This window comes from Neomonachus schauinslandi, chromosome 11, assembly GCF_002201575.2.
Source record: "Neomonachus schauinslandi chromosome 11, ASM220157v2, whole genome shotgun sequence".
In the NCBI taxonomy this organism is placed as follows: domain Eukaryota; kingdom Metazoa; phylum Chordata; class Mammalia; order Carnivora; family Phocidae; genus Neomonachus; species Neomonachus schauinslandi.
The window spans coordinates 17,500,859-17,526,937 of NC_058413.1; the positions used below are offsets into that span (position 1 = coordinate 17,500,859).

Here is a 26,079-nt window from a genome sequence, read left to right on the forward strand (position 1 = left end):
CACTATTGAGAGAAGGTGGAATCAGGAGACCAGCAGGGCTGGCCAGAAAAACAGCACTGATCTAGAACGAAGAATGGATTCGAATCTGGTTCTCTGACAGGAAAGCCTTGAGGCGTGCGAATGAGGCAGACAGGGGCGCTCCAGAGCGGCTAGGAAGCAGAACTGCCAGGCCCAGCGCCTCAGGCACTTTCCGTGAGAAGGAAGGTGCGGCCACTGCCTTGACAATCCCTACCAGGCCACAAGTGCCTTAGGACTCCTTCAAGCAAGGAGGAGTCCTGAGAGCAGCTTCCGACCCCCCAACTCTCTGCTGGAAACACCCAGGGGCCTCAGCTGGTCTGGAGCAAGTCTGGACTGTGGCCATCCATAATGCCTCTAGATCGATTTTGCTGATTATTTCCCTCCCACGGTGATGGCAGCGTTCATTGAAATCATCTACGTGAAACACTGAGTACAGTCCCTGACAGAGTAAGCACTCAAAATACAAGCTATTATTTTTAAGCTGCTCATAGAATCTTTTCAAGAGTTCTAGGCATTACAACTGCAAAAGTCATCAGGAAGTGTTTGATTTCCACCAAGAGCCAGGCCTCCCCATTTATCTCTGCAATAAATAAGCATACTGTCTTCCTAAGCACATTCAAAACAAACTGGAAGCTGCTGCTTCTGTATTTCTTACTTTTGTTATCATTTCAAAATGGAGCTGACTTTGTCAGCTAGCACACTCTCATCTTAGAAAGCTAGAATTTAAATAAACTTTACACTCAGTACGTCTTTCTCTGTCCCATCTTGACATCTGGACCGTGGCTGACATGGTTAGCACCGGAATTCACTTACCACAGTGGGAGGGTCATTCCATTCTTCATAGGAGAGGGCAGCATATGGATAGATGCGGTCATTGATAATCTGCAGAGTGGCCAGGGCAATGGCTTTAATTGACTGAAAGTACGCTTCCCAGAACCACCGTGCCTGCAAAGGAAACAACGCTGTGTTCAGTGAGCAAGTGAGACACAGTGGAAGAACTAGATGCTCTATCACAGCCAACTCTGGGTCAGGGTAATTCCTTTATTCCCGCAGGGAGGGAGCCTACAGCGAATGCTCCCTGCTGTTCGAGCCAGCTGCATCAGAAGTGTGCATTTATCAAATGCAGTCAAAAGAGAGTGGGAGCAAGGAAAATGCACACTGGATTCGATTTGGGTAGAAGAGAAACTATGTCTTGATGAAAATATCAATGTTATACCAGAGCAAGTTATAGTCCTTTTTTTTGCATATACATAAAGTGCACAAATCTTAAGTGTACAACTCACCAAATGTTTAGGTATGTACATACTCTTACAACTACTACCAAAATAAAGATACCAAACATTCCAGCACCCCAGAAGATTCTCTTCTGCTTCCCAGGCACTTTCTCAATCATCCAAGAGTAACCATTCTGATTTCTACTGTGCCTCCTACTGAATTTCATACAAATGGAATCAAAGCAGTATTTACTCTTTTGTGTCTGACTACTTTTGTCAACACTGCTAATGTTTAAGTCAGGTTTTGGTGTCAAGGTTATGCTGGCCTCTTAAAATGAATAGAAAAGTGTTCCTTCTTTTTCTATTCCCTGAGAAATTTTATGCAAGGTTGGCATTACTTCTTTCTTGAAAGATTTAGAAGAATTCACCTAAAAGCCATCTGGGTTAGGTGCTTTTTGGTGTGTGAAGATTTTAAATCATGGATTAATCTTCTTTCATAGACAGAGGATTATACATATTTTAATGAGCATGTCGGTTTCGAAAGTATTTTTCAAGGAATGTATTCATTTCATCTAAACTGTTAAATTTATTGGGCTAAATGTGTGCTAACATCTATTCAATGCATGTTAAACATGTAGTAATAGACCTCTTTTCACTCCTGATATTGATAATCTACATTCTCTTTGTATTCGCCATGTCTTACCAGAGATTTATCAACTTTATTAATCTCTTCAAAAACCAATGTATGGTTTTGTTGATTTTCTTTGTCATACTTTTTTTTTGCTATCTTGTTCCTTTCTGTTATTTTTATTTCCTTTCTTCTATTTTGGGGGACCTTAATCCACCTTTCATTTGGTTTCTTGAGACTGAAGTTTAGATTACTAATTTTAATCTTTCTTCATTTCTAATATATGCTTAAAGCTACAAATTGGCCTCTATGTACTATTTTAAACATGCCCTACACAATTATGTAACATTTTCTTTATAATTTAGGTAAAACAATTAATTTTCTAGAAGTATACTGTTTAATTTCCAAACATACTGGGATTTTCTATTTATCTTTGTTACTGACTTCTACTTTGATTGCACTATAGTCAGAGACCATGTGTTACTTCAAAACTCTGCCCTTTATTCTTGACTACATTTAAGCTTTTCTCTGTCTTCATCATACAGCAGTTCCACTCTGATGTACCTAGGCGTGGCTCTTTGTATTTATCCCACTGAGGATTGTCGAGCTTCTTCGCTCTGTGGTTTGATGTCTTTCACTGTTTTTAGAAAACTCTCAGCCAGTATTTCTTTGGAATATTGGTTCTGTCACACTCTCTTCTCCTAGGACTCTAAATATACATACAGAAATGTTTTCACCACGCCCCATATGTCTCTTATTCTCTTTTCTGCGTTGCCATCTGGGTATTTTCTACTAATTTTTCTCCTGGCCCAATTATCCTCTATTGTGTGTGTGTGTGTGTGTGTGTGTGTGTGTGTGTGTGTGTGTGTGTGTGTGTGTGTGTGTGTGTATGTGTGTGTGTGTGTGTGTCTAAACCGCTATTAAATCCACATACTGACTTCTCAACTTAGTTCCTGTATTGCTCAGTTACAAAAAAAAATTTTTTTTTAAAGATTTTATTTATTTGTCAGAGAGAGAGAGTACAAGCGGGGGAGCGGCAGGCAGAGGGAGAGCGAGAGGGAAAAGCAGGCTCCCTGCTGAGCAAGGAGCCTGACACAGGGCTCAATTCCAGGACCCTTGGGATCATGACCCAAGCCAAAGGCAGATGCTTATAAGACTAAGCCACCCAGGTGCCTCACAAAATTTCTACTTGACTTTTTTAAAAGTAGATTTCACATCTTTGTTGAAATTCTCTTATTTTATTAAGCATAGCTCCTGACTGATAACCCTAATATCTGAATCACCTGTGGGTCTCTTTCTACTATCTGTATTTACTCTTCATTTTGGTCATTTGGTTTCCATTTCTAGCACACCTCTTAATTTTTTACTGGACACCAGACATTCTATATTAAAAACTGCAGAGGTTCTGGATATACCAAATTATCTTCCGCCTAAGAGTGTAACATTCTTCCAGAAGACACGAATGCAGTCAGACCACTTTAATCCTATTAGTGGTTGGTTTTAAGTTTTGTTAGGGCCAACTTTTTTCGGCTTTCCCTTACTCTTGCAGTCTGGCCCTTTGGGGCCTTCAGGCAAAGCCTGGGGTACTTACCAGGACCCCTCGACCTTGGCAGGCCCTTGAACACCAACTCCATTTCACCAGCACTATATATGGTTGCTACAATGTTTGCACAGCTTGTTAGGCTCCCAGCTGCTTCATTCTGCAGGGAGTCTTGGAGTCTTGTTCTGATCCCGTGCACCTCAGGAGTTGGCAAACACTTCAAGGGAAGACTGCATGCCCAATTTTTGCTTACTTCCCTGTGGTTCCCATCTTCCTGGGATTTTGTCATTCAAATCCTGGATACTTTGGGGTAGCCCCAAATTCCAACCTCTCAGCCCTATGGGACTACTGCTTTCCGTTAAGGCTCCAGATGCCCAGACTGTGAATTAGAAAAGCCCTCAGGGAAAAAGCCAGAGGAAACATGCAGCTCAGCGTGCTACGCTTCCCTTCTCTCAGGAACTACAGTCCCTTAAGCACCGACTGCACGGATTGCTCTCGAATTCCGCTATACTGCTGCTTTATCTATTTTAATAAGCTTTTATGCTTCTTTTTTCCCCGTGGCTGGAGGGTTACTCTAATACCAGCTACTCTGTCATAGCCCAACACAGTCTTTTGAAAGAAGACAGTTTCTTATCCAAGCAGAGTTTGGATTCAGTCCCCAAGAAAGCGAGATCCTGGTCTAGGTGACCTGTCTGTCCAGCTTCATTCAGACCTGTGATTCCACTCAAAATCAGAGGCTATGAGGATTTCTGCAAGGAAGTGAACATGTGAAAATGTAACATGAGAAATTCGAAATATAACCAAAAGAGGTGGAGGAAAAAGATACTTTCGAGCCTACACCTGCCAGCTTTGGTTCTGTTCCCCAGGCAAGTCCTCCATTCATGAGGGAAAGCCTGGGATGCCTGCTGAGGTGTGTGATGACTACTCTCTCCAAGAAGTGTAAGAAAGAGGCAAAGCCTCACAATGAGGATTTCTCCTACTCAAAGAAAAGCTGACCCAGATTTAGCTACCAAGGGCATCTGGCTTATGCAGTCCTGTAGTGTGCCATCTGGGCACGGCCTGGTGGCTGGCTGCCTGCCACTGCTTCTTAGATATACCCTACTCACTCCAATCTCATTCCTCCTTAGTCACGTTGCTGCTGTCCTGCCTGTCATCTAGCCAAAATAGTGACATTTTATGAGACCTGAAAGAATCTATCTTCCCTGTGAAACCTTTACTGATCACCCCAAATACCAACAATCTCTCCTTACCAGGAAATCCCCCAGCACTTATACCCTTTACTTTATAAGTTGTTTATGCTATATACTGTTCTAGAACGGTTTTCCCGTTATTTCAGATGACCACTTTTCTCTCTCCAACTAGACTGTGAGTTTCATGGATGTGGAAACTGGCTTTTTTAAAATTATTAGCATCCTTGCAGGTGTCAGGATGACCTGCTGCAAATGGACTTTTGCATGCATGATCTCATTTGCTCTTTGAAAACAGCTTGTCGCTTACCTGGGGCAGTTTCATTTTCTATGCAAGGAAACCAAGATACAAAGATGTTAAGTGGCAGGGTCACAACTCAAACCCAGGATCTTTCCCACCCCATTCTAGAATACAAGGAGTAGTACCAACCACACTCCATTTTAGGAAATGGTCCTTCCTTAAGAAACTAAAAAGGTGTGAAAAAGCCACACATAAACACACACATCTTAAACATTTACCCCCTTTTCCACCCACATGGATCCATCATATGTTCTTTTATTTTAAATCATACCGAATTAAGCCGCACTCAAACTTGAGCATTCCAAAGCTGTATGTTCACAGTCTGGCACAATGGAGACAGCAGCCTTTCGGATTTAGAGGAAACAATGACTGGTAACAAATCCACCTAGCATACCAGCCAAAGGCACAACTGGACGACAATGCTTCCACTTTAAGATGTCTCAAATCATCTCGCCCTGCCCACCAAATTGCAATTCACTCAGAAAGGAAGCAAGCTTCGCCAATAATCGGAGCTCAAGTATCTCCACCTGAGGATAAGTGAACTTCTCAGGCTTAATTATTTCTGCAGGACCTCGGTAACACCTTGTAGTATTTAGAAGGCATCGTAATTTATGGCCCCTCCAGGATTCAGTATCAGCCACTCGTTGGCAGAAAGGAAGGAGTTTTCAGCTATGCTGTCAATGCACAAAAGCACCGCTGTTCCTATCCAATAAGCAAATGCGTATTATGTTTTGATTTCCTTTTTCCCCCTAAAACATGGGCCACATTTATCACTTCCTGAGAAGTTAAATGAGGGTGTCTTCAGCAGCTATGCAAATTCCTCAGTCACTTACGTTGTGGAAGCTGCACAGCTGAAGAGGTAAGTCACAGACTCATTGGTCATACCAATATAATCTTGAACAAAGCGTCTAACCTTTCTTCATTAAACATATGCCACCATAATTTTATAAAACATGCAGATTTCAAAGCATAAGAACCACAAAGTTCCTAACACTTTCAATCGTGAGAATTATAAAGCTCCTAAAGATCAGGAATTGGGCCAACTTAAAGCTATCATAAGCAAATAGGTATCTCAAATTAAAATTGCTACCTCAGTTTATACATCAGTTAAAAGTCATTAATTTCCTGGGTTTTCAGTAACATAAAGCCAAACAGGATGAGCAGTAACAAGTATTTAAAGAAAGCCAGTGCAGTATTGTAGAAAGGCTATGCGCATCTTGCACAATTCAAATTACGTAGCCTCTGTGTTTAGTCAATCTGCAAGCTGGAGAGCATATCACCTATCTCATGAGGCTGCAAAGATTCAATGAGGTTTATAAAGCTCCTCACTCAGTACCAGTGCAGCATAGACAATCCGAAAGTGTTAGCTCTGTCCTCAATACTTATATCCACTCTGTCCCCTTAGGGTCTTTGTCACTTACATTAGAATACATTCAACACTGCTTTGGGGTAAGAATGGAGGGAGGGGAAGAGGAGAGACAGAATGGGACCCCAAAGTTGCACCCCATTCATCTCAATTCTTGAAAACAGTACAGAAATCCAACCGGTAAGAGAACAGAGTTAGAAATAATACAAACATATCAAATGGGAGTGACAGAACTTTGTCCTGAAAAGTACGAGAACCAATAACATGTCCCTTCTAGCTTAATCTCCAAGCTTCCAAGGAAGAGGACAGTACTTCTCCAGAACCCGGGAGAGTAGGCACCATCTGGTTTTGCTCACCACGGACTCCCAGCCTTTGGCACAGTGCCCGTCAGAGAGGAGGCAGTCAAGACCCTTGTTGAAAGAGCGAACCCACCTAACAGCACTCCCTCAAAGGCACGAGGCAGGACAGGCACCACAGGCATCTCATGGAAATTTCTAAATCTTCTAAGTACCAACCCATCTTTTAATAATAATGATCACATCTTGTATACAGAGTTTTAAAAGGTGTGAGATGGGGGAAATGGCTTTGAGGAGAAGAAGACAAATCTATTCCTAGGGGGAACGACAAGGCAGAAATAGGACCAAGAGTGTTCCTCACATTATGTTTAGTACAGACTAGGTATAGACCATGAAGGAGATAAATAGTTTCTAAAACTACACTAGGTAAGTTTGCTACCTAAGAGTGGTCAGGATATCTAACAGCGCAAAATTCATATATAAGAATGCCAACTACCCCAGAGTCGTCCAAGAGCATCTTCATCCCCAAAGAACAATGATGGCTCTCCGAGGCCCTCGCAGCAACCAGCCAACTTTGCCCTGCCCTTCTCGTCAGAACCTCCTGAATGTGATCTGCATCAATGGCCTCGTTTTAGCCTATTAAAGGAGTTTCGTTATGAAACCCCCCCCCACACACACACAGAGCAAACAATAAACCAGGTAGTTATGCTTCTGTCCTGAATTCCAAGTGCTAATGCTGTCCAACCACCTGACAATAACATGTACCCGTGGATCAGTACTTGCTCGAATACTGCTCTATTTCCCTGCCCCCAACCCACCGGTTGGTCAAACAAAAAGCATCTGCTTCTGCTCCAGAGAACATGGACCCCACCGTAACAATGACAAAAAGCTACCAGATAACCCACTAACATCATAACCGTCTTAGGCCCATCAGAGAGCTGTGGTCATGAGGCAATCAGGGGAGCCCGAAGTTCAAAGGGTGACAAGCTCCTCTGGGAGCAACGGGACAGCTTTGGAAGATCACAGAAGGCAGAGGTGCTGCAGTAAAGACAGCCAAAGAAAACAACTAAAAACGAATTCTTAAAACTGAGTGTGGGCTAGCAGGATCATCTGGAAGCTCTAGACACGAGGGAAGTCTGCATTCCCTTGCAAGCTCTTTTCTCCTGGATGTTCTTAGAAAGACCGGGGCAGGGAAGGAAATCAAAGAGAGGCCCCCTCAGCGGCACACAGGTACACTCTGCCCATTTCTTGGACATTTTTTCATCCAAAGCAAAGCCTTCAACTGCTGGGAGAGAAGCAGGAAACCCTCCCATCCTCGAGATGCAGACACAGAAGTACCGGCTGTGGGACAGGGGTGGAAAGGCAGCCCGCCACTGGGGGCGGGGGACGAACCCTCCCAGCTCTCCTCAGACCACCCCGGAGGGAGCGGGCAAAGCAAAAGCCCCTGCCCTTACGAGAGGGGCAGGAAACTCTCTCCGACCCAAACCCCCTCGCAGTAAAGAAGAGAACAGAGCTGCCACAGGGAGAAGCAGAACCTGAGAAGCCCCACCTCCAACAGCCCGGCAAACAGGCCTGCCCAAGACTGACACTGGACCACGGGAAGGGAGAATCCCACCATCCCCACCAAGAACCCGGCACCACATGCAGCAGTGGTAGTCCACCGCTGGGGCAAAAGGCCTCCTGTGTGGCATAGGCAGGGCAGGGCCTGCTGGAAGCAGGGGGTGAGGCGGAACTCTAAGGAACCCCTTTGTACCCTGGCCCCACACAGAGCACAAGGCAGCGGCTGAAGTCTGAGGTGTGCTGAAGGTGAACTAGGCAAGAGAAAATCCAAACCCGGCCTGTTACACATTAGGCCAGTCAGCCTTGTGCCCATTTCTACACGTGACATTTACTTTAGGGTGGTTTTTCTATAAAGAATGTCTATCATTCAATCAAAATTTTCCAGAAACAAAAAAAATAAGTGAAAACAATCCATTGTCATAATATAAAGCTGTCAACAGAACCAAACCAAAAATGACCAAGCTGTTGGAACTATTAGACAGGGACTTGAAAATAACTGTAATTAATGTGTTAAAGAATCTTTGGTGAAGAAGGTAGACAACTTGTATCAACAGATGGGAATATTCAATAGAGAGATGGAAACTATAAGAAAATAACCAAATGATATGCCAGAAATAAAAATGTAGTATCATAAATGAAGAATTCCTTCAACTGGCTTATCAGCACACTAGAAATAGCAGGGGAAAGAAATAGTGAACTTGAAATAGAAAATTACCCAAACTGGGGTGCCTGGGTGGCTCAGTTGGTTAAGCGACTGCCTTCGGCTCAGGTCATGATCCTGGAGTCCCAGGATCGAGTCCCGCATCGGGCTCCCTGCTCAGCAGGGAGTCTGCTTCTCCCTCTGACCCTCCCCCCTCTCATGTGCTCTCTCTCTCTCATTCTCTCTCTCTCTCAAATAAATAAATAAAATCTTTAAAAAATAAATAAATAAATAAAAGATACCAAGGCTGTGTCTTAAAAAAAAAAAAAAAAAGAAAGAAAAGAAAAGAAAATTATCCAAACTGAAATGCACAGAAGGAAAAGAGTGAAAGAAAAGAGAAATCCAAGAATTATGGGAAGGCATCGAATGTTCCGACATGCCTGTAACTGGAGTCCCAGAAGACGGGGTGGAAAACAAGTCAACAGGTATATTTAAAGAAATAATGGCTAAGAATCTCCCAAAATTAATGAAAAACAACAAACACCAACTCAAGCAGCTCAGAGAACCAAGACATTAAATAAAGCATTCACCTTCTCCCTCAACAAGTTAAAGGAACAACCTTACCATTAAAGATGTCGAGGCACTTCTGCGTCTCAGCACCAGAAAGATTTGGGAAATTTCCCCTTAACACACGAGCATCGATGGAACCATTTATTTCAGGTGCAGGGCTGGAAGATATTTCCACACCTCAGGGATTAATCTCTCAAAGCCATGTCTGAAGATGAATCTGAAAACTTCCAAAGGGATTCCAAGTCTTTCCAAACACACGTACCAAAGCTCATTATGTCCTTCTCATCTGTTCGCTCTGACAAAATGGGTTTCCCAAACCTGCTGTGCAGCACGCTCAGGGTTATAGTGGTTCTCTCCCTCACTGCCTTTCTGGAAAGGGGAGAGTGCCAGAGCAGGGGGCCTGATGCCCTTGCTGGACAACCTCATCAAATCCTGGCAGCAGCGGAGACCCTCAGGTCATCTCTACCTGACAGCCATAAAAACTCAGTGGTGATGTCAAATTATAATCCAAGCATCCTAATTTCTAGTTGAGAATTACTGCAAGCTTGCTGGGTTTGTTTTTTCTTTGGCTCACTCCATTCTTCTAACCGTAAGAGTTACATGAAAAAAATATCAACCAAACCGCTCAGAGGCTCTTCTCATGGACTGAAGCCTTTTCTAGAGCAGAGGAAGGTCATAAACATGTAAGACACCTTTATACCCAAGAATTCAACAAACCATAATAAATAGAATTTACTTTCTTTAAAATAAAAAGGGATTTCTGAAGCAAAAAAGGTTAATATACCTACGATTTATCAGCATCCATTTTTTCCTGTGCTTAAAATATTTATTTTGTTAATTTCATTGCATTTAGACTACCTTACAACAGAAAACACGAGAGTGCTTTTTTTCACTCCCTTGATCCTGAGCTACTTTATTTGCCCTCTTCAGATGCATCCTCCGCCTGAAAGTCTGATCCTCTGGGGCACTTTTCCACCAACCAGCTAAGCTTCCCTGTCCCATCATTTCAGTTACCTGCACACGGCACTGTCACACTCACTGGAATTTTACACAAAATCACACACCTCTGCAGCAGAGGCCAATGTGCAGTTTTTTGGCAGGTGTCCATCTTTTTTGTTTGTTTGTTTCATTACCATGCAAAGTGGTAACTGCTTTTTAAAAAAAAAAAAACTTAATTCTGAAATAATGTGAGGCTTTGAGAAACAATGGTGGTTCAGAGGGTTCCCGAACATCCCTCACCTAGCTTACCCCCATATCACCGTGGTGCAATGATCAAAACTAAGAAGTTCACATGTAGGTAATTCCATTCACTAAACTACAGACTTTTTCTTTTCAGATTTCCCCAGTTCTCCCCTAAGGTCCTTTTCCCGTTCCAGGATATAGTCCAGGGGACTGCACTGCCTTTAGTTGTCATATCTCCCTAGTCTCTCCCAACCTGAGACAGTTTCTCAGTCTTTCCTGGTCTTTTACAACCTGAACGCTTTTGAATAGTACTGGGCAGGCATTTTGCAGAATGTCCCTCATTCTGGGTCGGTCTGATGTTTTCTAATGACCAAGACTGAGGTTATGGATTTTGGGATACTCCGGAGGTGATATGCCCTTCTCTCATCATTATCAGGGGACTTATGCTATCAACATGACATATTACGGGGAAGTAAACCCCGATCACCTGGTTGGGGAGGGGGCTCTGCTTCCCCACTGTATAGTTACCATCTCATTCCATATTCTATTGGTTAGGAGCAATACACTACGTTTAGTCTGTCTTCCCAAGGAGGATAATTAAGCTCTACCTCCTAGAGGAAGATGTATCAAAGAATTTTTAGTATTCTTTGAAAAAATTAAAAAGTGTAAAACTGTATTCACCCAGTAATACTTTTTTTTTTTTAAACCTAGTTTACAGACATATGGTGTGGCATTCTATTACAATCCTTAAACCTATGGGGATTTGTGGCTTGTGGAAATATTAAAGCATTTTCTTCCCCATTAATAATTTCACTAAATAAAACAACTGACATTTGCCTTAAATGTTAAGTGGATGCCCAATCATATATCTTACTTATTTAAAACAGAAAAGCACATAGCAACTTTTTATTAAAAAGCTCAGAGATGAAATCTCCTGAGCCCTCAAATATTTCTAAATTTCAAATGCTTCTAGTCTCATATTTAACTTTACTCTGATGTGCACACAGAATTACTGCTCAAAAATAAAGCACCGAATCTGATCATGTAAAAAAATGAAACAAAGAAAACTAATAGAAGTGATTAATAAGAAAAAAGAAAAAAGAAAGGAATTTGAAAAGTAATCCAAAAGCTTTCCATTGACTGGCTACTAAGGAAAGTCTAGAGAATCAGCTAAAAACCTATCAGAGCTAGTGAAGAAGTTCACTAAAGTAATGGGCTACGAAATAATTTTTTAAATAAACAAATAAAACAAAGTCCCAAACTGTTAAATCTCAGCAATACTCAGCGAGATTTTACGCACATGAGTTCGTGGCAGGGCCCTTCCCATTACCCCAACTTCTCACAGTACAGATGATACCCAGTCCTCGTGACAGACAATAAATGCCTCCCCAACATCCATTACCTTCCTCATTTTTACTAACAAAACAAATTTAAAATACTAAATAGTCCAGCCTTTTTTGCAGCAATGCAAAAAAACGTGCACTTTCCTAAATAAAAAGATAAAGCCCCACTACAACAAGCCTTCTGGTTTTTTCCCTTGGCTCTCTCTCTTCTGCTTACCTGGAATGCAAACATGGCTGGCTGGGATTGAAGTAGATGTATCGTAACTGAAAAGAAAAAGCCAGCATGCTGAAGGTGACAGAGCAGAAATATAGAAAGAAACCTGCTATCCTGATGGCATCGATGAATCCCTATACCTGCCGTGGATGACCAACTTCTGGGTTTCTTTTAATGTGAGACATGTAAACCCTGATTTCCTTAAGCAATTGTTAGTGGAGGGGTGCCTGGGTGGCTCAGTCATTAAGCGTCTGCCTTCGGCTCAGGTCATGATCCCAGGGTCCTGGGATCGAGCCCCGCATCGGGCTCCCTGCTCAGCGGGGAGCTTGCTTCTCCCTCTCCCACTCCCCCTGCTTGTGTTCCCTCTCTCGCTGTGTCTCTCTCTGTCAAATAAATAAATAAAATCTTAAAAAAAAAAAAAAAGCAATTGTTAGTGGAGTTTTCTTTTATATTCATCTAAATATCCTCCTGATACTGTCCTCTTATGTGAAGACCATAATACGGATTTCATTACTTTAAATACAAAAGCAGTAAGTATTTGCAATAATTATTTGATAGGATTTTATATCTAGAAAAATCAAGACAATCAACTAGAAATCTGCGAAGTAATTACAAAATCCAGGAAGGTCAATAATTATGAAATAAACATAATAAAATCAATAGTTTGATTCCACCTCTAGTTAGGTTATAGAAGATCACAAAAGATCACCACCTATACCACAACAAGAAAACAGTTGACAAAGTAAAAATTTGAATTTTCATTAGAGCCAAATCATTTGTATTCTACGACCTTGTTAAATTTACCTACTAGTACAGTGGTTTGTAGATTACTTTGGCTTTTCTGAGTATACAACCACGTCATTTCCAAACGAAGACATGTTAACTTCTTCTTTTCCAATTTTTATGCCTTTTATTTATTTTCCTTTTGCACTGCCTAGGATCTTCAGTACAATATTGAATGCAAATCGTAAGAGTGAGCATCCTTGACGTGACCCCAACTGTAGGGGAAAGCATCCAATATTTAACCAGTAAGTAACATGTTATGTTAGATGTAGATTTTTCATAAATATCTTTATCAAATTGCAGAATTTCCTTTCTATTCCTCATTTAGCTGAGAGTTTTTCTCAAGCATGGTTGTTGAATTTTATCTAATGATTTTTTTTCTATATTTAGAAGATGATCAGATGGGTTATCTCCTTTGTTTTGTTAATGTGGGGTAATTTACATTAAGTTTTTCAGTGCCAAACCAACTTTATATTCCTGATCTCACTTAGTCATGATATAGTATCCCTTTTTTATATACTACCAGATTCAATTTTACCATTTTGTTTAGGATTTGTGCATCTATGTGAATATGGGATAGCTGCCTGACACCAATAATTATAAGATGCACCATTATTTTATATAACACTAAGAAAGAAAAAGCTCTCAATTAAGATATGGCACAATACCAAAATGATATCAATTATAATACAGTCTTGACATCGGAGATTTTAAAATGTGAAAAATATGGGACTATGGCAATTAAATATGGCATATACTGTTTCACTTGACCCTCCCAACAATCCTATAATTAACATATCTCCAGTTTACGACAAGAAGACAAGGTTCAGAAAGATTAACGTTAACTTGTCTGTGGTCACAAAGCTTTTAACTGACAGATTCAGAACTCAAAACCACTTTGTCTAACTCTGAAGTCTGTGTTCTTTTCATCATGGTACTATCGAAACCACAGACTGCCTCAAAGGATAAATCCAGAACTGCAGCTAGGCTTTGAATCAGGTTGGCTTTAACCTGTTAAGGCTTTTCTCCAATATAGGTTTCTCTGAACGTCATTAACGAAACAGAACATGATTCTCAATCACCAAGGCAGTATCATTAATAATACCACATGTTCAAATTAAGTGAGAGAGGCCTTATATATTTAAGAATGACTAAATGATTCCAAAGTGGATGAAAGCAATAGGTCTCCCAGGGAAACCAGGGATTGTGCTGTGTAATTAGTGACATATCAGCTGGAGGATGGCCCACAACTTAGGGCTCTTTTCTGTAGCACCAACTTTAATAAACGTAGTAAAAAGAGTACTAGAGTGGAACAGATCTGATTCTAATTTGGGCTTCTGCCATTAAATGGTAAATAAATGCTGACAAGCCATTTAACTTTCCAGATCTCAATTTTCACACTTTACAATCGAGACAGGATCACATGATGCTTAAGGGCTTTTCCACATTTGATATTCAGAGAGATGGAAATTCTAAAAAAGAATTGAAAAGAAATGCTGGACAATCATTCAAAAGTCCTGTACCAGAAATGAAGAATGTCTATGATAGGATCATCAGTATGGGATGGACAGGGCTGAGGAAAGGATCTCTGAGCTTGAGGATATGACAAAAAAACAAAAACAAAAACCCAGAACAGAATATCCAAGGACTATGCGACAACCATAAAGAGTGTAACATATACACAACATAAATACCAGAGAAAAAAAGAAAGGAAGAGAAGCAATACTTAAAGCAATAATGACCAATTTCTCCCCAAATCAATGTCAGACACCAAAGCACAGATTCAGGAAGCTCAGAAAACACCAAGTAGGATAAACACAAAAAACACTGCACCTGTTCATATCATACTAAAACTTCAGAAAATCAAATATTAGAAAAATCCTGGAAGAAGAGAGAAAAAAAGAAACACTTTGCCTCTAGAGGAACACAGGGAACAATTACATCCAACTTCTCCTCAGAAATATTCAAAGTGAGAAAACCCCACGGAGCTAGAATTCTATACTCAGAAAGATTATCCTTCAAAAGTGGTTTTGAAAAATAAAAAATTTCTCGGGGCACCTGGGTGGTGGCTCAGTCGTTAAGCATCTGCCTTCGGCTCAGGTCATGATCCCAGGGTCCTGGGATCGAGCCCCGCATCGGGCTCCCTGCTAGGCGGGAAGCCTGCTTCTCCCTCTCCCTCCCCCCCTGCTTGTGTTCCCTCTCTCGCTGTGTCTCTCTCTGTCAAATAAAAAATAAAATCTTAAAAAAAAAAAAGAAGAAGAAAAAATTTCTCAAACAAAAACTGAGGGAATTTATTGCCCATAGTCCTGCCTTGCAAGAAATGTTAAAAGAAGTTCTTCAGAGAGAAGGAAAATGATACAGGTCAGAAGTGCAGATCTACATAATGAAAGGAAGAGAATCAGAGAAGAAATAAGTGAAGGTGATATAAAAACTTTTATGTTTCTTATTCTTAATTCATCTAACAATTTGTTCAAAATAATGATATCAACAAATGTATTCCATTACATATACTTATGTATAAACAAAATGACAGCAATGATACAAGGAACAAGCGGAAGGAATTAAAATTATATTGTTAATACCAGGCACAGTCTCCTTGACTTAAGGTAGTTTGACTTAGATTTTACAATGGTGTGAAAGCAACAGACATTCAGGAGAAACTGTCCTTTGAATTTTGAGTTTGGATCTTTTCCCAGGTTAGCAATGTGTGATTTGATCCTCTTTAGTGATGCTGGGCAGCAGGGAGCCCAGCTCCCAGTCAGCCATGTGATCATGAGGGTAAACAACCAATACACTTACAACCATTCTGTTTTTCACTTTCACTACAGGATTCAATAAATTACATGAAATACTCAACACTTTAACATAAAATAGGCTTCATGTTATGTGATGCTGCCCCACTGGAGGCCAATGCTCTGAGCACATTTAAGATAGGCCAGGCTAAACTATGATGTTCAGTAACTTAAGCATATTAAATGCATTTTCAACTTACGATACTTTGAACTTACTGGGGGCTTACAGGACATATCCCCCATTGTAAGTCAAGGAAGATCTGTACTTCCACTATCTATGAGGCAGTAAAGCGTTAAATGAAAGTGACCCTGGATTTGATGTAAATGTATAGTGCAATCTTGAGGGTAACCACTAAAAATGTTTAAAAAAATAAGTGCAACTGATATGTTAAGAAAGTAGAAAAAATGCAATCATGTTTAAACCACAAAAGACTTTATATAAAGAGCGTGGAAGTCTGGGGTTCCTGGGTGGCTCAGTCAGTTAAGTGGCCAACTTTGATTTCAGCTCAGGTCATGATCGCAGGGTCCTGGGATCAAGCCTTAAATCGGGCTCCATGCTCAGCAGGGAGTCTGCTTGAAGCTTCTTTCTCTCCCTCTCCCTCTGCCTCTGCCCCCTGCTCATGCACTCTCCCTCTCTCTCTCTTGCTCTCTCTCTCAAATAAGTAAATATTTTTTTTTTTTTTTAAAGTGTGGATGGGGTGCCTGGGTGGCTCAGTCAGTTAAGCATCTGCCTTCAGCTCAGGTCATGATCTCAGGGTCCTGGGATCGAGCCCCACATCTGGCTCCCTGCTCACTGGGGAGCCTGCTTCTCCCTCTCCCTCTGCTGCTCCCCCTGCTTGTGCTCTTGCTCATGCTCTCTAATAAATAAATATTTTTAAAAAGAAATTTTTTTAATAAAAATTTAAAAAGTGTGGAAGTCAGAAACAGGAACAAGGAACAAGGGCAACAAATAGAAAATAGTAATAAATATGGTAAATATGAATCCAATTATATATCAACATTCACTTTAAATGTTAATGGTCTAAATATTAACAATTAAAAGACAGATTGTCAGAGTAGATCAAAAATAAAACCCAACTGTTTATGTCTACAAGAAAGCCACTTTAAATATAAAGACACATGAACGGGGCACCTGGGTGACTCAGTCAGTTAAGCGTCTGACTCTTGACTTTGGCTCAGGTCATGATCTCCGGGTCTTGGGATCGAGGCCCATGTCGCGCTCTACGCACTGGGCATGGAGCCTGCTTAAGATTCTCTCTCTCACGGCTCCAGTGGCGCAATCGGTTAGCGCGCGGTACTTATAAGATTCTCTCTCTCTGCCTCTCCCTTTGCCCCTCCCCTCTGCTTGTGTGCACCCTCTCTCTCTCTCAAAAAAAATAATAAATAATAAATAATAAAAAGAAATAAAGACACATAAAAGTAGAAGGATAGAGAAAAATACACCATGCTAACACTAATCCAAAGACAGTGGGAATAGTATTAATTTCAGAGAGAGTAGAATTCAGAGAACATAAAGAAGGCATTGCATAATGATAAAGGGATCATTACTCCAAGAATACAACAATCCCTCCTTAATGTATATGCACCCAACAAAAGATCACCAAAATATGTGAGGCAAAAACTGACAGAACTTCACGGAGAAACAGATGAATCCACTATTATAGTTGGAAACTTTAACACCCTCTAACAGAAATGGACAGACGCAGAAGACAGAAAATCAGTAAGGACACAGCAGAACTTAACAGCACCATGTAATGACATCTGAAGACTATTTTCTCCAACGATAGCAGACTACATATTCTTCCCAAGCTCACATGGAACATTCACCTGGACAGACCACATTCTTGGCCATAAAATACCTTAACAAATTTAAAAGAATAAGTCAGCTCTTATATCACAATGGAGTTAAATTAGAAATAGTTACATGGTGGATACATGCCATTACACATTTGTCAAAACCCACAGAATGTACAGCACCAAGAGTGAACCCTAATGCAAACTACTGACTTTCAGTGATAACGAAGTATCAATATAGGCTCAACCATAACAGACAGACCACTGTGGGGCAGAATGCCCATATGGGGGAGCTTGCGCATCTCTCTACATCCTGCTCGATTTTCCCGTAAACCTAAAACTGCTCTAAAAAATAAAATTTATTAATAAAAAGAAAAATCTTTCCAGGTTCCTCTCCTCTTTGAAACTACATAAGGCCGTTCTTTTCTAATTCATCTGACAATGTTTACACAAAAGTCAGCATCGATTCTCTGCCCCATTGTTATTTCATTGAGGGAAAAACCTTATCTTCCCAGTTAGACTAAAAACTCTTTGATGGTGGGCCCACAATATGAGCAAAATTTACTAGCCCTCATCTACGGGCAAGCATTCAAGAAATCAGCCCATAAATCCTACAGACTTAGGACGGTAGGTTTCTGTGGGCTCTCATAGCTTCTTTACACTGGTATCCTGCAGGAGGGCCCAAGTGTCTTGGACAACTGGGACAGATTAAGGACACAGAATGCCATTCACCATGTCACAACTCCTTTTTCCCAACAGCAGCGACAAAGCAGGATTAGGCTTGACTTAAACAGCAGGGTTAACCAGGGGAACAGCTGAGAACCATTTTAAATGTGGCCACTGCCCCGTGCAAGATTTCAGATATCATACCCTCAAGAACAAATTTTGGCTCTTCTAAGATCTCACACAGAGCCCACTCATTCTTGCTGGGAATTAATCTCAATTTTATTTTCACCTTATCCCACATTCTCAGCCTTCTAAAAATAACATTAGGATTTGTTATTGTTTTGTCATCCACAGTAGATTTGTTGTTGCTTTCTCTTGTTTAAAATAGTCTCTACCCAGTTGGCGCATAGATAGTGAAAAGGAAAAAAAATCACCTTAATATTAAGAAACACAGTCATGAAACTCTGCCAAACCAAATGGACCCTTTCTTCTCTTTCTTGCCCTTCTCAAGGCTTTGAAAACTTGCTTACAACCTTTCCCCTCGGCGGGCTGCAGAGGACTTACTCCTTTAAATCTAGCTTTCTCCACTCCTAGCATTTCTGTGACCCATCTCTAAATGTAACCCCATCCTCCTGGCGTGGAGACGAAGAGGCCTTTGCACATCCCTCCAAGCCATGTCTCCCAGCACGCTCCCAAGAGTTTCTGAAGGACAGCAGCGGTAGCCCCCATCCCTGTGTGAATACTCGAATACACAACTTCCCCTTCACAGAACTGACTTCTAAAAATTCTAGATCTCATTCTTACACCCAAAACTCGGAGCCACTCACTGGAAGGTCAGGAAAACAAGCAAGGACACACACCAGTACTCAAATCCTAGGTCTGCAGCAGAGCTGGCTGGAGAACCCCCAAAGGCCTGCATACAAGCGCATCATCCCCTGGAAGCACAGATTTCCTTCTGCTCATCTCCAGCCTCAGTATTTATATTAATGGGCACTGACTAAAGACCGAGAACACAGTTAGCTCCCCTTGTAGTTACCTGAGAAAATGGCCACAGCACATACTCCTCAATAGTCACAAAAAAATGCAAGGAAGAGGTCTGAAAGCTGAAGTCCGGGGCAATACTTTCTGATGGCAAAACAGGGTGCTCACTTGAGTTCACAGAGCTTTTCATTATACAAGGTGTTTTCTTCAAGGGCCAACACCTATTCACAAGCTCTTTATAAGCTCACCTCGCATCGTGTTACATGGTTGAGTCCTAGGAAGAGTTGAAAGCCTGAGTTATCAGACTTTAAAGGATACGGAGAAAAAACTAGAACATGGGATGAAAAGAAGAAAATGAAAAACGGAGATTCCAAACCCCTTTCTTTCTCTAAGTCATGCAGTAGGGTTCAGAAAGGAAGTAAATTCGCAATTAGGTGGAAAACAGAAAATGAAGACAAGAAATAAACCTAGAAGCCCCCATCAGTACAAGGTTGTCCCAAAAGATATACTTCCCAGTATAAAAGGCAAGTGCCCCAGGAGAAAGGCTGAGAAAAGTGAAGTGACCGCTCACCATTAATTCTGACCTCAGATGGTGCTCATCCCCACATCACCACCTAACACATCCCACCCACGGAGCAATGTAAGCACCGTGCAGGCAGGGGGTTTCACCTGTTCTGTCCACTGCTGCGTCCCCAACACTCCGATCTACACCTCGGACAAAGCAGCTCAGAAATATGTGTTGATGAAACCAGGCACTTACTATATCCAGGCTGAGAATGTGGGATAAGGTGAAAATAAAACACAGTCAAGAGTTAGTCCTTACTAGAGATTATAAAAACAAACAGATGATAAAATGAGACCTCTGAAGGCAAGTGACTTATTCAAAGTCACACACATCAGTGAAAAGAACAGGATGAAGGCAGATGCATACAACTACTGCCCCACCACCTCTCCTGACTATCGCTGGTACCAGATGTGCCTTCTCCAAGTCTGATGCTCAGCTCACAATTCCCCTGAGAGTTACTTCCTTTGGAGGTGGGAGGGTGGGCCCCACATCACCTGAAAAGTAGCCTAGAGGCTCAGAAGAAATAAATGACTTCATTAAAGAGACACATCATCTCTCAGGTCCCAAAACATAAAATGTTAAATGCACCAATAATGTCAACAAATTTGCTATAGAAAAACAATGCCGAGTACAAGGGGAAAAAAAAAAAAAAAGCAAAGTCAATAAAATCCAGAATCTCCTCCCTCCCAGGCCTAACCCATTGGAGATAAATGCACTTAGTATGGTTTGCTTTAAAGGGATATGGTAGCAGCAAACTCTGGCTTACTAATGGATCAACAAAGCAAACTTCTGAACAGCTTATTTACATGCTTTACAAAAGATAAACTTAGAAGCTCGGTGTCTCCTTAGTTTTCTGAACAATGTGTGCTCTGGTTATTAGCCAAGGAGAATCCAATGCTCTGAAAAACATACAAATAATGTAGTTAAAGGCCATGAACTTACCTTGGCCAAGGAGACAAGGTTTCCATCATTAAAAACAAAAGCGAAAAAGCATTGTTCAACAAATATCTTCTTGATTACAATTCACCACTAAACTAACAGACCATCCTCCTGACCCCGAGGCTAGGATGTGCATGTGTGAGCTGAGGTGGGGTTGGCGTTGATCCCAATGATGTATTTGGGTGAGGCAACCGACAGCAGGCAGGGACGGTTATGAGGATAAATTAACAATTTCTCTTGAGGGACAGGAATCCGTTATTTTCATACACCTGTCTCCTCTGCCACACTCTGTTCCTCCTGCCCCCAAGTCAACCATCTTGAGTGACACAGGTTTTATTAAAAATGAAGACTCACTTTTAGCACAACTAAGAGGTTTCCTGCATTATTAAATCTTTTTCAAATTCTCTAGCATTTTTAAAGTCCGGAAGTTCTCAACCTAGTACATAATCCACACTTTTAACCTTTCCATTCTACAGATAAAACATGAATTGTGATACTCAAATTTTCAATGAAAAAAAAAAAAATCTCACCACTAAGAATCTTTCCACTGACACAGCAAAACAAACTAAAAAACCAAGCTTTTACAGGGCTTAATAAAGTCTTTTAGTAATATCCTTGTCACCCTGTTGTGATGAAAGAGCACGGCATAAGTCCTACCTCACTGACCGGTGGTGGCCAGAGCAGAGGGACGCTGAAAATTCTGAGTGGAGCCAAAAAGGCCCCTTCCTCGTGTCCTGGTGCGCAGCGGGATGATGCGGAGGTGCAGGCAGGTGGCCCCTGAAGCAGGTTACGCTTCACCCTCGCACACCCCCTTTCTACACTCTGACCTGGTCAGGGGCTGAGGACAGGATTAGGAAAAAACCGTCTCAGAAGTGGATTCACAGTGAGGAGCAAAACCCAATTCAATGGAGCCACTTAAATGACAACTACTGACTGGGGCTCTTGTACCTGATATAGACACTGAGGGACAGAACTACGTCCCCTCAAAACGCATCGAGGGACGACGTATAAGGCAACAGCAAGAGGACAGCCATCTGCAAGCCAGGGAAAGGACTCAGGAGGAAACCACCTTGCTGACACCTTTATCTTGGACTTCCAGCCTCAGGAATCGTGAGAAAATCCGTTTCTGTTGCGTAAGGCACCCAGCCTGGGGTGTTTTGTTACAGCAGCCGTAGCAAACTAACATAGACATCCGCAGACACCACAGACCTTCCCCCTCAGGACTGCTGGCCGCCCCAGGGCAGGCGCCACAGCGGGTACAGCTCGGAGCCACGTGCAGTATCTTACCCAACATGGGCATCTGATAAGTATTTTAGATTATTGTAAGAGTTCGAAGGGTGCTTTAAACAAAGAACATTAGAGCTTTGTAAATAAACTTCATACTTTTCAATCAATCACATGCCACAAATTCTTCCCAAGCCCAAATCTGCCACATCTGCCATGTAAGCTCAGGCCATCTACTAGCCTCCAAGGTTTGCCTTCCTCCTTTATTAAAATGAGAAGAACAACAGCTACCTCATCAGATTTTCAGAAGGAAGTTCCTAATACAGTGCCAAACACACATGTGTTAACATAAAAATGCTCCCCTTCCCTTTGCCAACCAGGAAATGTAAGCTCTTGACCATATTCATGACCACAGAACAAGACAGTGGTAAAATCAGGCCAGGATCTTCTAAGGCCTCAGTACCTGCTAAACACCCAGTCTTTGCGCTGAGGCAGAAGAAGACCTTGCCAGAGGGTCCTTCCTACAAAAGACTATCAGTAATATTCTATTTGAATTCTAGAAAAGCAGGGGACCTCAAGAAAGATCATTTGCTCCTTTCCTAGGCTAAAGGCATCTTGAGTAGAAGAGGCATTTTCTACGCAATATTCTTAGAATGAGAAGTTTGATTTCTCGCCAAAGAAGTTATATTGAAATCATCTAACATCCATGGGTCCCTGCATGTGCCTCTCAGTATCAAAGCTTTTACTCCTGTTCCTCAAACGAGAAGCCAAGCAGATGCGGGAGGGTGATCCACACTCTATGTCTCCTTGCAAGATCTAGTTTCCCCCGAAGGTCGAATGGGATCAAGAAGACAGTGAAGAGTGTAGCTGAGCTGTCTCACAAGTAGGCCTCATGAGATCTGGCAGCAAAGACTGAACATTTGAGCCCTGTGACGCTTGTACTATGCCATCTGCACCGTTAATTACGATCCCAGGCACCAAAGACGGCTCTGATTTCCATGTTTTAGCACAATTTAAAAGAAAAAGTCTTCCAAAATAAATGCTACTTGGAGCAAGTTGGAAGAAAAAGGGGTAAAAGAGCTTGATAGTAGGGGGAAGACCTGGTGAATACTTGTAGGGAATGCTTCCATGTTATGATCGCCTATCCTATGGGAAACAAGAAGGGATCCAGGAAGAAAAAGGGGTAGTCTGAGTCGTGTCTCTTGACATATGACAGACAGCTCCTGAAATAGAAAGCCATAGGTTTCAAGTCTCAGGGGTATCACCTTCAAATATATCAATGTTCTAAGGGTGGATCAGTTTTCCCAACTGCTGACGCCCTGCTGCGAGGAGCAATCCCAAGCAAAACACAAGCCTCTGACTGGGAGCCTTTGAGGCGGCAGGGAGCCATGAGGAGTTCAAAGGCAAGGCCGGCCAGTGGTTTGTACCTCCAAGAGCCATAGGGGTGAAAGGTTACTAAAGCAGGAGCCACTGACCAATAAAATAGTGCTTGGTCAAACCTTCTCAGCAAAGAGACTAGAGATTCATTTCTGCTGTGCCCAGTCTTCTGAGCTATCCACGCCTCTGAATCCCTAATTCCCTAGGTCAGATCAGGGAGCTTCTTTCGTGATTAGCAGCTCACCAGTTCTCTCTCCCAGCTGCTTCCATAAAATAGCTGAAAGGTAGATTGGAAAACTTTAATCAAGATCTGTCACCAAAAATAAATAAGAAGGCAACACGGGCCAACTACTTGGACAAGAATCTGCCTGGGGTGAGATTTCCCGTGTTTGCTATGCTAAAATGTTAGTTTGTGGGATCAGAGAAGGCAAATGTAAAACAAGCCTCACTCCAACCAGGCACACTGGAAAGGCCTGCCCCTCTTTAATTAAGACACACACAAACACAGTATGCGAAGGGACCAAGAGAACAGATGTGAAGGCTTATTTCAGGGCGATGATCTCTCCTCTGTCCTGTTCCCCCACATAGTGACAATACAACTAGAGAAAACTAGGGAGATCTTCTTTGGCCGGTTCTTCTTTTTTGGCTGTGGATACTAACTCAACAGACAGGTCATATGGGAGCCCTTCCACTGTGCCAACACATTCCCAGAAAAAGAGAAATTGAGAAGAGTGTGGGTCCAATGCTGTTTATCACTGTTCCACCTGACCAGGGCATGAGTCCTCTATAAGCTGCTTGCTGCTGGAAAGCTCCATCTTCTGATTAAGGATTATTAAGACAAGCTCTCCTGTTGATCCTGAATGGAAACCCCCAATGTACATTCTCCAAATTGGGACTCTGAACAGAGGGGAAGCTTGAAATAGCTACAACTGCTATGTCGGTAATCCTCAATTTTTCCTCCTGCCCCTTCTCACCTGAAGGATAATATACACCCATGAGTAAGAGTAGCTGAAGTTCATCATAGCAGGGACTCCCGAGAGAAATCCATGTCCCTGTTCCCCACCTCCACCGCCCCCCCCATCACCCATGCCAGAAAGCAGTTAAGAAATGAGTGGGAGTGGGAGAGGTATGTGAAGTTTGAAAATCCCCACGGGGAATTCGGATCCTTCCCTTGCCTCACAGTGAAAAATTACTATGGTAGCTGATGAAACAGTTAAAATCTTTCTACTCTATAGTTTCCAATCTGCAGGTTATACCAAAAAGATTTCCAAAGATTATGCTTGCTGTTGCATCATATTCAAAGTTACCTACAACTTGCTAGGCAGAGATGTGGAGAATACGGATCTGTGGTTATTCGAGGCTCCAGGGAAGCCACTCGGGTCCACTGCTCCCTACACACTGCCCCACAATCCATGAGTGTGTTATTCAGACGTGTCGCCAGCTCCTAGGTCTTCCCATTCTGGTCAAATGCCAAAATGCCTCACTCACTGCTAAACTCAACCCTCAGTCTCCAGCTTAGAACAAAAAGAAACACTCAAAGATCTTTGATACATATATAAGATCATCAAGACCTACTCAAATTATCCTGAAATTTAACAATACTTCAATATACATATGTACTTCAAATATCTGAAATATTTAAATGAAAAGTATTAGAATCTGAAAGATCACATAAGAACTGCTGTCCCATTAAAGTCCTCATCAAAATGGGAAGTACACCTTGAAATATAACAAATTAGTCTTAAGTTACGGGGCGCCTGGGTGGCTCAGTCGTTAAGCGTCTGCCTTCGGCTCAGGTCATGATCCCAGGGTCCTGGGATCGAGCCCCGCATCGGGCTCTCTGCTCAGTGGGAAGTCTGCTTCTCCCTCTCCCACTCCCCCTGCTGTGTTCCCTCTCTCACTGTCTCTCTCTGTCAAATAAATAAATAAAATCTTTAAAAAAAAAAAAAATTAGTCTTAAGTTACAAGGACAGAGATAACCATATTGCCAGAAATGGTTCACATGGACCTACATCTGTACCAATCCTGATCTGATTTAGCATGAAATAAATATATGTGATTGTAGTCTTACAACAATCTTCCCAAGGAAAATAGCATGGGATTATAAGATTAATTGTGCTATTATAAAGCCAAAAACTATGCCAGGCCAAAAATCATTATGCAACCCTAACTCCTTTTCAACATCCGCAATGCTGAGGGAGACAGAATATACATATACAAAAATATTTAACTTATATTAATATTTATAGACAGAAATTCTACGGATCACTTAAATCCTGAATACAGTAAATTCTTTACCAAACATAAAAATACTTGATAATTGACAGGTTATTGTTTTGTAAACAAACCTAGATATGTTTTAAGCATATAACAAATTTACAAAAGCTGCACTGGGTTTCCCGTAATGAGCAATTATTTCTCAGAAATGCTTCCAAATAGTCCCACTCTGTGGGAAACCAGCCCCAAAGAGTCAGACAATTTTTATATAGGCTGCAAATTAATATTTAACACTTTTATTAGAGAGGCCATTTCCTGAAGTAATGTCCCATACTGGGGACTCATTAAAAGGGATTAACCCATGTTAACTCTAGAGACAGCTCTCCAACTAATGCCCAAAGAGGAAACTGACCATCCATCCCATCATGAAAAGGCTGTGCAATGATTGTTCATAATCACGTATTTACAGAGAACTTCCAATATACTCAAGTTATTTTTATGTCACTTAGTCTCATAACTTACATATTTTTTCAGTAAGTTTGTTAAAATTACACCATAAACAATAATACCCAGTTTGTTAAACTTCTTAACTGATTACCAGATATCAATTTAGTCCACCCAAAAAATGTATAAAAAAGCAGTTCTATCGCTTTGGAGTTTGGGACATTTTGTTTTATTGCTC

General features: G+C 41.6%; 1 protein-coding gene across 4 annotated transcripts in view; it reads right to left on the reverse strand.

Annotated features, from left to right (window-relative positions):
• Positions 1-26,079, reverse strand: part of EXT2 (exostosin glycosyltransferase 2) — a 139,029-nt gene that overhangs the window by 63,438 nt on the left and 49,512 nt on the right. For all 4 annotated transcript variants that reach the window (XM_021685386.1, XM_021685387.2, XM_021685388.2 and 1 more), the window contains one exon: positions 832-963. In XM_021685386.1, coding sequence (XP_021541061.1) covers positions 832-963 — 132 coding nt within the window. The remainder of the gene's footprint in view (positions 1-831; positions 964-26,079) is intronic.